General features: G+C 40.1%; 1 protein-coding gene across 1 annotated transcript in view; it reads right to left on the bottom strand.

Annotated features, from left to right (window-relative positions):
* The window catches only part of LOC148540809 (uncharacterized), a 236,858-nt gene that overhangs the window by 41,942 nt on the left and 180,145 nt on the right, over window positions 1-14,771 (bottom strand). Inside the window, exon 17 of the mRNA XM_088481969.1 lies at window positions 1,015-1,192. Within this exon, the coding sequence (XP_088338095.1) occupies window positions 1,015-1,192 (178 nt within the window). The remainder of the gene's footprint in view (window positions 1-1,014; window positions 1,193-14,771) is intronic.

The following is a 14,771-nucleotide window of genomic DNA, read 5'->3' as shown; positions in this document are numbered from 1 at the left end:
TACTGCGATGCCCTCTCTATCTGGGTCTACCAGCAAAATAATTGCACACTTGTAGCTGATACAAAATGCAGATGTCAGGTTATTAACCAAACAGCCCCATTCCAGCCACATAAAACCCATTATTTACTCCTTTCAATGGCTGCTTGTAAAATTCAGAATCTATTTCTAAATTGGCTTACTCACTTTGAATGCCCTACACAATAATCAATATCCAAGGTACCTGAAGAAGCTTCTGATTCTCTACTGCCCCGCTCGATTACTGCGATCTGTAAATAAAGGACTATTAGCCATACCTAGAATCTCCCTGAATGCATCTGGGGTTGAACTTTTAGATTTGTAGCTCCAACTCTATGGAACTTGCTTCCCTGCACAGTTTGAAAGACCTTTACTTTAGAATCATTCACAAACAGACTTAAGGCCCACCTGTTTACTAACGCATTTCACTAATGTCCCTTCATTTCTATTTTCTGTTAAGCTTATTTTGAAGTTTGTGTTTTAAATGCAAATGTAGAGCACTTTGAGTTCTATTGGGAGAAAAATGCTATATAAATAACATTATTATTATTATTATTATTATTATTATTATTATTATTATTATTATTATTATTTTCAATGTCCTTTAAGTTAAAAGTAACTAAAACTATTTTCTCTGGTGTAAATTCTGTCTACCTAAATATATGATTTAATGGTGAAATCCCTATCAAATTTTATACAGAAAGGGAGAACACTGGAGGAAGAACTTGTTATTTCAGAAAACAAAGAGATATGGAAGCAAATCAGATGGCCAATGAGATGGCCCTAGTGGCCCTGTAAGTGTGATACTGTATCCTTTAGCCCAAAACAGATTTAAATGTCTACCTTCTTCTACTACATTATGCATCGCAAAGCTATCCTAATATGTGATACTATGTAAGTAATGGGGCTGAGCATGATAAGGCCTTTGAAAAGAAACAAAACACAGTAGGTCGTTAAAATATATTATGTTTACAGAACCAATTATGATATGATACTTACGGAAGGAAGTGCTTGCAAATACATTATAGATTCTAGCACATGCTGGTGTTTGTCAGGTAAGAAGAGACACCCTTGTTCATAAAAACCTATGTTGGGGTCAATGTTGCAAGTTCTTACTAAACAGGAATCTCCTTCACATTCCTGCATTACGTTAGTACCATTTAAATCGGCAGAGCACCTGTTGTAGAAAAGGTTCATGAATTATTCAAAATAGGGCTTCAGTTGCAAAGAAAAGATTAACTTTTACTAAAACTTTTACCAATACACTTATGGGCTGATTTAGGGTTGGGAGCACAGCAATATAAAGAAGCAACTTTGCTCCTGGACAAACCGATGCAAGGGGTGCAAATACTCTCTTATTTTTGCATGCAGGGTAAATACTGTCTGCTTTTGCATGTAGTCCCAAATAATGTACAGCAATATTTTTACACTGCAATTTAGAGTTCGGGTAGGACTTGTTCCCTTTACAACTTCCCCGCCTACAATGCAGCATTGTTTTGCCACGATGCAAAGTTTTTCCTTTTATTAGCTCTGAATTATCCCCTTAATTTATTTTCCCTACAGCGATACGTTAAGTGACTTATGTGACACCATCTTAGTGACCTACTGTATTATTCATGTCACTACTTCAACTTTAAACTAATGGGACATCCGGTGTAACTGTCTGTGCATTATCCTTTCTGGAAATCGCCTACTTGACTCCCAGCAATCTGGTCCCCATGAACAACTTTACGACAAGTTTTGGCAAACTAAATACATTTTACCTTTCAAGACGGATCATCACTCTACCACCTGTGTACATCCAAGAGCACATTAGTGGCCAATGCCAACCTCTTGGAGGTTTCCAGCCAATGCCCTGCTACAGCCCCGCAGAGCATCCTGTGGACGCTCCTGCATATATAGTATATGCAGCCTAAGAAGCCTTGTCAGCGTTGCAATTACCAGAGCTCCCCACCAGACCCCTTTTTTCACAATGAAATGACGTCATGAGTCGCACGCGCAGGGGCATGGTTGGCACAGGGCTCAACTGTGCCCCGTTACAGCTCTGAACGGGGCTTACATAAAACAGAGACAAAGTTCTACTCATAATATAATGGGAAATGTTCGGCTATGTGGGAAACTAGCCACAAAACTACGGCATCATGATGGGCATGCAGAATATAAGGGTAATCAGACTGAGAACAGTGTTAATGTAGGACTTTGAAAACATTTTGTGTGAGCAGTGTCTCAGCGGAATGTTGGGTGTGAAAGATATATGACAGAATTTTGAAATGATTGAGGGAGAAAGTTACATAGGTGGTTGTGTATAAGTCGCTCAAGTAATGTGGAGGAAAAAAGGGGAGGAAGTACATTTCCACCAGTGTAATAAAAACATTTAAATGTACATCCATGACGTAGTTTAATAAAGAACGTTCTATCACTCCACAATTTATTTCAGATATAAGTGAGGCTTACTGATTTGTATTTTAGAAGAGAAAAGGAAACTATCAGATTAAAGCAGTGCATGGTATGTACTAAGCCTTAGAGAGAGATAAAGTGGATGGAGATAAAGTACCAACCAAACAGCTGCTAGCTGTCATTTTTCAAACAGCCTGTAAAGTGACAGGAGCTGATTGGTTGGTACTTTATATCTGTCTACTTTACCTCTCTCCTAGACTTAGGGCCTGATTCAGAGCCGCTCGAAAGCGGCCGCTCGGTTGCTCCAAGCGATGTTCGCACATCTGCGCATGCGTATGGGTCATAATGCGCATGCGCCAACCAGTCATTGCGGTCGGAAATCGTGCGCTCGCAAAACAGCGAGGGCCTGCTAATTTGAGGGACAGAATGAGGCATTTGTGGGTGGTAACAGGGGAAGGTGTTTGAAAACGGGGAGTGGAGATCCGAACGCAGGCGTGCCAAATTGTCAAAATGGGCATTTAATGGGTGTGCATAATTAACAAAGCAGCGTCATCGACCACGTCACTTGGTTGTCTTTTAGCCTGAACTGCTCGCAGTGATTGCGGGAAGTAAAACCTACCACAAGCACTGCTAGCAGTTCAGACGCCTTTCGATGTACTCGATTAATCTAATAAATAGCGGAGATGACGTATGATGAGAAACGGCTAGGGGGCGTCTTTACAAAATAGCGTGCGCATGTTTTGTTCGCTTGCTCAGACATAGAGGCATCAACAGACCGCAAAGAGCGAGCGCTCAATTTAAATAGTCGGCCCCTTTTTCTGAACGACCGTTGGCAAATAGTGTCCGGCTCTGAATCAGGCCCTTAGTACATAGATCTCTATAAGTGATAATATTAGGCCATAGAGATGCTGGAACCAGCCTGTTTTGACAACCCGGCTCTAAAGCCTCAATATAAAAATCAAGATAAATTAGAGGAAATAAAGCAGGCTTTGGGCATGATCATGTCATTTGGTACATGTGTGAATTGGCTTGTACACATTTCAGCTACAGTAAAATTGGCATATATTTTGGAATTGTTTAGTTGCTAACAGTGAAACTGTAATGTGAATGGCAAACCTCAAATGGAAAAATTCATACACGGAAGTGTTTGAAGTTCGATTTAATTGAAAAAAAAAAATGAAAGAACTTTTTTTGCCTGATTCAGAGATTTATACTACAGTATTCCGCTGCAGCTGCAAATTTGTATGCAGCGCCTATGTAAAATTATGCAAATGCCGCAGCAGCTCGGAATTTTATTGAGACACCCACCAGCGGCTTAGTAAATTCAATCAACTGCATAAAAAGACGCAGCTCGGTCGCAGATTAGTCAATTATTGGACTTCTGAGTAATCCTGTGGTCGCTCAGAAGGCTGCAGGAAAGAAGATGCGGGAGCCATTTTCACTATGTATGGGATTGCAGTTGCAGGCAGAGAGAAATGCCCAGAAAATGGTTGTGACACGCATGCATTTGAGTTGTCACCTCCCAGTTGCCGCCCACAAACTATCCCTTCCTGTCAATCACTTCGCAAATAAATCCTCGTTAATGAAACTTGATGCAGAAGCGCAGATCACCGATAATGGCTCAAACTGAGTAAACATCAGTATTGGGTTCAGCTCTGAATCAGGCTGGTGTAAACCACAAGCCTAAAATGTGAATGGTGAATCTCAAATGTGATCAGCTGACACAAACTACAAATGTAAACTGTGCTTATTAGCCTCAACAACAATTTAAATTGGGGACTTTATACAGTTGTACCGTAAACATATTTGTTGCTGTCAAACTCCCAAAAGTTTATTGAACGGTCTAAGCTTTTTAAACGTCGCTAGTCAGAACTTTTGAAGTTATATTATTACTCTTTCTAACATACACAGTTACATTGAGACACACAAACTACCAAAAGGCTGTACAGAGATTGGCCAGTTCAAAATGGGGTATGTCAGTGTTTACCTTGTGATGTGTTAGGCACAAATTGGCGCATGTGCTGTACTGACTCCGCAGGCTCCGCCCACTGCATTCACAGTGTGACTCCATATTTGTCAGTATAAAATCAAATAAAAAAGAAATAAAAATTGTTGTATTTATACTGTTCTGCGCACTGCATCCCAGTACGCTGCAGTACCGCAGAGCATGTGCATAAAAGCAGTCAGACTCCACGCAGCTGTGAGGTGGTTAAAATTGACTGGAAATGACTGGAATTAATGTTATTGAGGTTAATAATATTCTAGGAACAAAAATAGGCCCAAATTACATGATTTTAGTTTTTTTTTGTAAATTTTGGAAATGCAAATCCAAAACCATTTACGGTGATTTAGCAAATTCAAATCAGGACAACGAATCAGAGCCAAATCCAAGTCCAGCAAAGATATTCCGGCGCACATCTATATATAAACACTGTTTTCTGGGTGCCCATAAATTAGCCAATGTGTGTACGGCGACCCGCTAAGTCTATGATGACTTACAGTTACTCAGAAGACTGACGACCATCTGATCTGCATTCAATGTTTCCGGTTTTGTGCGTGATCGGCGGATGCGAGATGCTGTTAGTGGGCGTCTCTAAGCACTGGACGGTGAGTGGGTATTTAGTATAGTTTTGCAATTGCGATCATTTGGCCTGATTCAGCATGGAACGTGGTGTCAGCCATTAGCATATTTTTGCAGCTTCATTGTGTGTGATTACGCAGCTGCAATCTCAATTGCATTCCATGCTGAATCAGGCCCCGTGAGAGATCACAGCTGCAATTGCATTTGCCTACATCTTTGAATCAGGCCCTTAGTCAGCAGATAGAGACTTTCTTTTTATTTCTCCAAATCTGGCATTTGTACTTACCTATTAAGATGAGGTAGAGGTGCTGTTATTAAGTTTACTTAAAAAAAATATATTGAACCGTTATTGAAGCTGTTATATAAAGAAATGAGGCTTTGCATCACCTTGTGTGATTTCATTTGGATCTCTTTGGAAATCTCAATGGCATGATTGGTGTATTACATTAACTGTGCAGTAATATGATTTCACTTTTTCTCATCTACATTTGTGGACCTAAATCTATTAAATTAGTGGGATGCATTTAAGAAAGCTGATACAAAAGGAAAGGCCATGAACAAACAGATCAATTATCCTACTGCCCAAGTTACTGATTACAGTATATGTCACAAATTACTAGCTTTGCCTGTTCCTTAACTACTTGTGTTATAGCCCAATCTCTGTATGTTACCTGGACAACGTAGACACTGGAAATTTACAAGTTAGAGAATACATAATACATATACAAGTCTTTATTTTAACCTCTACAAAATATCATAAAGCATATTGAAAAGAAACCTTGTTTATAAACAGAATATAAAACATCTCATTTTATTTTTTAACACTACATTTAATATTTTCTATAATTACACTATGTTACTCAATGCATTCAGTATTATACATTTTCCAATCTTCCTCTTTACTACAATTTAACTTGAAAAAACTAGAAATTAGTGGTTTCTGTTTCCAGGAAATCAAACCCGCCCAAACTTACCCAAACTGAGCAGATCAGAGCCACTGCTCGGATCTCGGTGCCATTTTTGGATCTTCCCGGCATCAGATATCTCATGTATAAGTCTCTCCCACAGTAATTTGGCATCATTTGTCTCAGGACCGCCGGAAGGGACGGAGGTTAGACTAGGCTGTGACATTTAGGGGCATATGTATCAAAGCTTGATGTGAGATAAAATTGTGAGATATATATCACCAACCAATCAGCTTCTAACTTACATTTTGCAGGTTGTGTTTAAGAAATGAGAGTTTAGAGTCGATTGGTTGGTGATATATATTTCACAATTTTATCTCAAATCAAGCTTTGATACATATGCCCCCTAGGGGCCTATTCATCAACACTAAAATAAAGTTTTTAAGGCCATTTTCCTTAATTAACGTTATTTTAGTATTTATGAAGATACTTAGCACAGGAGATACCACTGATATCTCCTGGTTAAGTCCCCCTGCTTTAATTTCCACACTCCCCATACATTAGTATGGGGATATGGAAATTATGGTATTCATCAAATTCCGAAAAAATGTATTTTCGGAATTTGATTGAGTTACTTACTATTCACCACTGTGAGGTGGTGAATAGCAGGTAACACTTACCTGTGTCAGCGTGGACAGGTCCCCCAGCGTCTCCCTCCAGCGCTCTGGTCCGTCCTCTGGCTCCGGAAGCTGGTCTGACAAGTGTTCTCCCAGCAGAACACAATAAAGTTTAGAAAGAAAAAAAAACTTTTTTTTTTCTAAACTACTGTGGTCTGCTGGGAGATCAAGTGACAGCACAGCCACCAAGGCTTGAGACGCTGCAGCGGGCAGGTAAGTGCGGGGATGGGGGGGAGGTGAGCAGGGGGGAGGACGTAAAATTACAGCAGCTGTCATCGCAAAAATGACAGCTTTTCGGAATAGATAGTTATGGAGAGGGGGAATGATGAATTCCTCTGGTAATTAGGTAGAACTCCATGCGAGTTCTAAACCCAATTACCTCCAAAGAAAGTTAGGTATAATGAATAGGCCCCTCAGTGAGATAGTGAGATAGGGCTCTATTTATTATCATTATTTTTACTAAAGTAAAGTGAAAAAGTGTGTTATCACATTATTTTAGTTTCACCTAAAGTTACCAAATAGCAATTGGAGTATAATTCGTAAAATTCTACTCCAACCCCTAATTATCACTTATTTTTAGTAATCAGATCGCATTTCCCATCATTGTAATGGGAAATGCAATCTGCCTGGTAGTTACTAAAAATAAATTGGGATAAAAATACCAGGGGAGGCCCTGTGATAATAATGCCACCTGGAGGTGGCGTTATCCAGGGTCTCCCCCAGTTACCGGACTCCTGCTCTGCTCTAACAAGCAGAGCAGAGCCCGGAGCCGGCCCCAGTGATCAGCTGTGTGGTCAAAACAGATCACACGCTGATACACTGCAAAAAAATTGTAAAAAAATGTTTTTACTAACCTGAGTCCAGGGACCGGAGTTAGGGGCTCTGGTGATGTCCTCCCTCCGGTCAGCTGGTCTCCCATACTGCACTGGGGCCCAGTCATCAGGTGCTCGGGTCCCAGTGCAGTATGGGATGTCAGCTGACCAGAGTCATGGAGGACATCACCGGAGCCCCGATCACTGCAGGGAAGTGCAATTAAGGGAGGGGGGGTTGCGGGGGGTTACGATTGCAGGGGGAGGGGCTTAGATGTTGGGGAGTGGCTTAGTGGTGTGGGGTAGCAGCGGCGGCCGGTCGGTGCATGCGCAGTTACTTGTCACGGTATTTTTTGTGAAAATACCGTGATAAGGCTGCGAAGGGGATTCGCATGGACAGAGCTTTCTCACAAGCTCTGTCCCTGCAAGGGACTTTTAGTAAATCCCTGTAAAATTGCCTGAATTCAAAATGCAAATTCAGTCGGTAATATCACACTACAATCTGCATTCCCAATGCGGATTGTAGTAAATAGAGCCCCAAGAAAGACAGAGAGATAGACAGTTCAGGAGTCAGGACGGACAAATTCAGTGACACTGTCTTTGATGGGCAGAGCCACCTACATTAGTCCCCTAGGTAATACACAACAAGCTAGTTTTGTGGATAGGCAGTCAGCAAATCATTGTTTGTCTTTTTTTATAGTCCAGAAACATAATTTATTAATATTACTAATATTATTTACTTGTGTGTGGTTTAAAACATGAAACTTTTTTTTTTATTGGTTAGTAACGGTCAGTAGGTCAAGGCCCACCGCCTTATACTTTCTGTGCAGTGTGTCGGTGGGCAGCTTTTATTGTTAAAACAAAATATTATTTGTTAAAAAAACTTCAGGCTGTGCTATTGTGTCTGTGATGGGATGTAGTTGAGATATCTACAGCCGGAATGCCAGCTCTCAAAATCCTTGCCCCAGAATCCCCACTTCCGACCAGAAGACCGGCACTGGAATCCCGAAAGTAGTGGAGATGCTGATGCCAGAATCCCAACAACCGGCATCCTGATCATAAGTACAGCAATTTTGGTGTGAGCTGCAGAGTTTTGGTTTAGGTGTCACGGGGAAAGAGTTAGAGTTAGGCTACGAGGGGAGTAGGTAAGATTAAGGCTACAGACAGGGGAAGTTAGGTTTAGGCATCACTGTGGGGGAGTTATGGTTAGGCACTAAAGGGGGAGGGTTAGGTTCAGGCACCAAGAGGGAAGGGTTAGGTTTAGGCACTAACGGGGTGGGTTAGGGTGCGGGGTAGGGAGGGTTAGGGTCCAGAAAAGTAGGGTTAGTTTTAGAGGGTTAAAGTGAGAGGGTTAGGATACTTACCTAACCTATCGTGATGCCACTGCAGGTATTTTGACAGCTGCCATCCCGACTGCCGGTATTTCATACCCAAACCTCTGTCATATATAACAGTCAGTAAGAGTCAGTAGGTTAAGGGTCACCGTCTTATACAGTCAGCGCAATGTGTCACAGTCTGTGGGAAGGTTTTTTTTGTTAAAAAAACTTCAGGCTGTCATGTGTGATACTGTGATATATAACAGTCATTAACGGTCATTAAGTCAAGGGCCACCGCCTTATACTATCTGCTCATTATGTTGCAGTTAGTGGGTAGGGTTTTTGTATTTTTAATTATGTTTTGTGATAAAAACTTCAGCCCGTGATACTGTGTCTGTGATATATAAAAGTCAGTAATGGTCAGTAGGTTAAGGGCTACCACCTTATACTATCTGCACAGTGTGTCACAAATGGTGAGCAGGTATTTTTGTTAAAAAAAAAATTGTTTTGTTAAAAAATTTTCAGGCCATGATACTGTATCTGTGATATATAACAGTCAGTAATGGTAAGTATGTCAAGGGCCACCATATACTACTATCTGTACAGTGTATCGCAGCAGGTGGGCAGTATTTTTTTGTAAAAAAATATGGGTTTTTAATTTTTATGCCCAGACTGTAAGCCTCTATGCCCTTAAGCATCGGTTTTAGAAGATACCATTGAGGCGGTATCATCACGATGACTGGTGGTGGCAGCAGCTGCAGCAATAGTACTTAGTTGCTTCACCTGCTGTTCTACTGATTGATAATTGTGATCCATATCGATGCCTAAAGTTTTTTTTAACAAATTTAAAAACTATATTTTTTAACAAAATAAAAACCCTGCCCACCGAAAGTGACACACTGCACAGATAGTAGTATAAGAGGCCCTTGACCTTCTTACCATTACTGACTGTTATATATCACAGACAAAATATCATGGCTTGAAGGTTTTTTAACAAAACAAAATATATTTGACTAAATTGCTAAAGAAAAAAACACGTTTAATAAAGGGAACTAGAAAAATATAAAATTGCCAACATACCATAAGCCACCTGCAGTGGCAAGGAAAGACTCAGGTCTTGTCCCTTATTTCTGAATGGTGGTTCTTTAACTGCTGTCAGTCAGGTATTTTCTTCTTCTGCCTCACATGACAATGTAAGAGTGTCTAACTCTAGAAAAGGTGTCAAAAAACTTAAAACCAGAATATCAGTGGTGAAAAAAAAGGTAGTAGAACAAACTGTGTGTTGTTCAGAAAAATCACAAATTCCTGAGGAGAGTCTAAGGGGTAAATTTACTATTGGTCGATTTGCAGCACGATTTGAGGAGTGATTTAGCACTTCTCAAATCGACTCAAATCTCATGCAGTGAAAACTGTTTTTTTACTGCATTTACTATTAGTTGATTTGTTTCGCGATTTGCAAAACAAATTCGATTTGAGTCGGTGTCTATGCATTAATTGGCTGAGAGAGGTCAGGCCCCGCCTCTCAGCCAATGAACGGTTCCCTCCATTGAAGTCAATGGTGGGAGCCGCAGGATAAACTTTAGTAACCCTGCAGCTCCCACCATTGAGTACAATGAAGGAGCCATTCGTTGGCTGAGAGGCGGGGCCTGACCTCTCTCAGCAAATGAACGCACAGACACAGAGCTTCAAAGGATGAAGCCACGTCTGTACGCTTCATTCAGGAAGGAATAATCATTCTGGTTAGACTGATTACTCCTTAATGCGAGGGTCTGGTTTTTTCGTTTTATTATTTTAAACCCATGGATGCCTACTGGAGAAGGGGACCACTCAAGGTAATATAGGTGAGTATGTGTGAGTGTGTATGTATGTATTAAACTTTACTTTGTAAGGTGTGTGTGTGTTTCTTGGAACATTTCTTTACAGGTGAACTACAAGTCCCAGTGGGCCCTTAATGCCCCGCATGCTGGTACTTGTGGTTCTCCAAGTACCAGCATGCTGGGAAGGCTTGCTGGGACCTGCAGTTCTACTGGAAAGACAATGTTTTTTCACTTCTAATTTTACACAACATTGTCACAATCAACCCACCACCCACCGCGCAGGGGTGGCGGGGATAGCCCCGGGCTATCAGCCCAGGCTAGGGGTGCCCTAGAGAGGAAGAACCCTTTTTTTTGAAGGGGTCTCCAACTCCCCAGGGATCCCTGGCCTGGGCTAACTAATGGTCAGGGCTGATGCTGCGACTGGGGGGCCCGGTGATAGGGCTCCCCTGGCTGTGGCATCAGTCCCCCGTTAGAAAGGGTCCAGGGCTTATTCTGGATCTTACAGGGGAACCCTACGCAAATTTTTCCCTGTAAATCCAGAACCAACTCTGCTTCCCATAGCCCAGTGCTGGTTGTACTAAGTACAGGGAGACCCTACGTAATTTTTTCCCTTTACTTAATAAACCAGAACTGGGTTGGCAAAGTCCAGGGCTGGTTCTGATTAAGGGGGGGACCTCACGTCAATTTTTTTTCTTAATTTAACTGTTTAATTGCTTTTTACAGAGAAATACATGCAGGCATCTCACTGATGTCTGCATGTATCTGTGTGAATCCAACCTACTCATTCTCAAATCGAAAGCCTGAAGCAGGTCTATTGTATTGGAGATTTGAAGAGTGATTTGAAGTCCAATTTTGAGGACGATTTCAAATCAACTGATAGTAAATAAGGGTTTTATGTGTTGGGCTATGTAAAAGTACCAATGTTTTTCCGATGGTTGATTTGAGGGCGATTTGAGTCCAAAGTCGATTTGAAGTCCGATTTTACATGCGATTTAGCCTTTAGTAAATACTCAAAACCAAAATCGAATCCAAATCGAATGAAAATCGCACCTCAAATCACACAAAATGCCAAATTGACCTTTACTAAATTTACCCCTAAGTGTGTCTGCGAGTGCTATGTGTGAACCTAACCTTTCTGATACTAAATGCTAAAAGTAGCCTTAATCCACCATTTCTGCTCTCTCTGCCACTGTGGGGAAGAGCAGCACACATCACTAAGATGCTGACCTAGAAAGGATGCTACAGTGGAAGTGCAACAGGATGAGGGGAACATTTGTGTAGCTGAAGCAGGCGCTAATAAGGATGTTAATGATGAAGATGTTGATGAGGAGGATGTTGTCTGTGTATGTGAGGCACCGGAGGAAGCAGTGCTTTCCTGTAATAAGAAAGAGGCCATTGTCATGCCTGGGCATAAGACAAAAAAATCTACCTCTTACGTGGAATTATTTTTAAATAAATCCTAACAACAATTGTCTTGCTATCTGCAGCATTTATAAAGCTACAGTAAGTAGAAGTAGGGACTTTACCCATCTAGAAAACTACTCCCTGTTACATCATTTGGAACAAAAAATTTTGAAAAATCAGAAACTTACGCTAAAACAGTCATAACAAGCAGTCCAGTGTCAGCTAGCTCCCCTCTGGGAGGGAAATTAATGTTATTGCGATTAATAAAACTATTAGGAACAAAATAGACCCAAATAATGTGATTTTAATGCGAGGGCGGTTTTGGCAAAACCAAAACAAAATACCGATGATGAATTAGAAGCACAACCAAAACACAGGGGTCGGTGCACATCTCTAGAAAATACTGATCTGTTTTATCTAGATGAAGTTGTATTTACAGTATATTTATCATTTACATTCTTCTTTGTGCTGTTTGTAGAATATTTCTGTGATATTTGAAAATGGTAGGAGAACATGGTGTGAATCTGCACTGGATCATTATTAACAATTAATGTTTGCCCGGACGTGGATGTCTGTTATTGCTCGGCAGAACTAATTTTACAAAGACAGTAGTGGCACCTAATAATGAGATGTATATTCTATATTGTAGACATGGATCACAAAATGTCTTTGTAAACAATCCACAGTATTTGTCTTGGTGTGCCATTTGTCTACTACAACTCCATGAGGCAAGGAGTGCTTAATATATAGTTGGACTTCCCTGCTAAATATATCTTGATATATATATATATATATATATATATATATATATATATATATATATATAAACCTCACTGGATAGGTGGAACTCAGGAGACTTTCATTTGTCTTTTTCTTTTATTTGTTTCATCACTATTGAAAGTCTCCTGAGTGCAGCTTATCCAGTGAGGTTTGCATTGCAGGGGAGTGATCTCCACTTATTGAGGGCACCTGGAGCAAGGTATTTGCCCTGATTTGGACTCATGGAGTGTATATTTTTTACTTTGCCCTTGCAGCTTGATGTACATGGGTAAATGGGTAAAACCACCAGAACCTTAAATGAAAGAATGACACAACATTGTTCTGACATCAGACTAGCTTATGAAAGAGGGAACACTGATAAACCAGTGGTGTCACACTTTTTGCAAATGAAACATCAGGTATAGTCCTAAAAATACATGATAATTGATCAGGTGCCACCATTGAAAAGGGACCTTGACCGTGGATTGATTCTTTTGAGGAAGGAAGCCAGGTGGATACATATACTTGACACAGTATCACCAAAAGGAATCAATGAATATAAACACCTAAACATCTTTTTGAATTAATGTTCAGCATAGTGGTGAGTTGTTTAGGATTTTTGGTCTACCGACAGTTGCATATTTAAGAGATTTTTCCGTGTTCTTTATTTTATTCTTTATTTTTGATTTAGTTAATTTGTTTATCTTTTGATTCTTTCTAGTAGTTTGATTATTCAGTATATGTAATTATATTTTCTGTATTTACACAGTGTTGATGAGCCTCTATTTAACCCTAGATAAAGCTATGGTTAACACCTGCAGTGTTTTACACTTTTTTTTACATTTACATTCTGCATGTGGTCTCTACCTTTAAGCATACACAGTGATTCCTGTGTATGCTCTTATGTATCTAGTACATGTTTTTTGTTTTCTATTTGCTAGGTTGCCCCTAAATTGGAAGTTCTAGTGAGGAAAATACCTCACTTCCGGTGCATGGAACGCAATTTCTGTTGACTTTCGGTTGCGGTGGAACACGAACCAGAAGTCAATGGCTGTTACCGTGATGTGGCTTTTTAATGTTGATAGAGCATGTTTTTTGCACTCTACAGATGGCCTTTGGGTTTGGGCAGCTTTGGGATGTTCTTTCAAAGTAAATAACCATTTAGGTTGTGTTCTTTCTGTACCAGTGCTGTCGAGTTTAATCATTTGTTCCATTATCCATTTGACTGAGGTTGTGGCCAGAAATTAAGAATGGGGGGTATATATAGAGGCTCAGTACACTGTTTAGCATTGGCCTATCTTGGTGGTTTGGGGAGTCTGTCCTGAAGAAGGTTACACTTGCTAACTGAAATGTCAGCTTGTGACGACTTGTGACATTGCTACTATGCAAGAGGATATAAACAAGCCTTTATACTTTTGGAAAGTCCCTGGTGAGTGCACCTTATTTATTACCTTGGATATATTTTGATGCTTTCTTTGATGGAGCATTGGGGGAGCACCCCAGGCAGATGTTTCTTTTTACTCGTGTGTGCTAACCTGTTGTCCGGATTATATATATATATATATATATATATATATATATATATTTTTATATACATATACATACAGTGGGTAAAATAAGTGTTGAACACATCAACATTTTTCTGAGTAAATATATTTGTAATGGGGCTATTGTAATGAAATAATGAAATTTTCACCAAATGTCAGCGACAACCCATGCAATCCACACATGCAAAGAAATCAAACAATAGATGTATATAAATTAAGTTATGTGTAATAATGTGAAATGACACAGGGAAAAAGGTATTGAACACGCTTACTGAAATTATTTAATGCTTCGTACAAAAGCCTTTGTTGGTAATGACAGCTTCAAGACACCTCCTGTATATAGAATCTACTCACATGCATTGCTCAGGTGTGATTTTGGACCATTCTTCCCCACAAACATTCTTAAAAACTTGAAGGTTCCATGGGCCTCTTCTATGAACTCTCATCTTTACTTCTTTTCATAGATTTTCAATTGGATTTAAGTTAGGTGATTGGCTGGGCCATTCTAGCAGCTTTATTTTCTTTCTCTGAAATCAATTGAAAG

Source organism: Taudactylus pleione, unplaced genomic scaffold, assembly GCF_031769625.1.
Source record: "Taudactylus pleione unplaced genomic scaffold, aTauple2 ptg000017l, whole genome shotgun sequence".
NCBI lineage: Eukaryota > Metazoa > Chordata > Amphibia > Anura > Myobatrachidae > Taudactylus > Taudactylus pleione.
The sequence above is the reverse complement of the archived record's forward strand: the minus strand, read 5'-3'. Positions and strand labels throughout refer to the sequence as shown.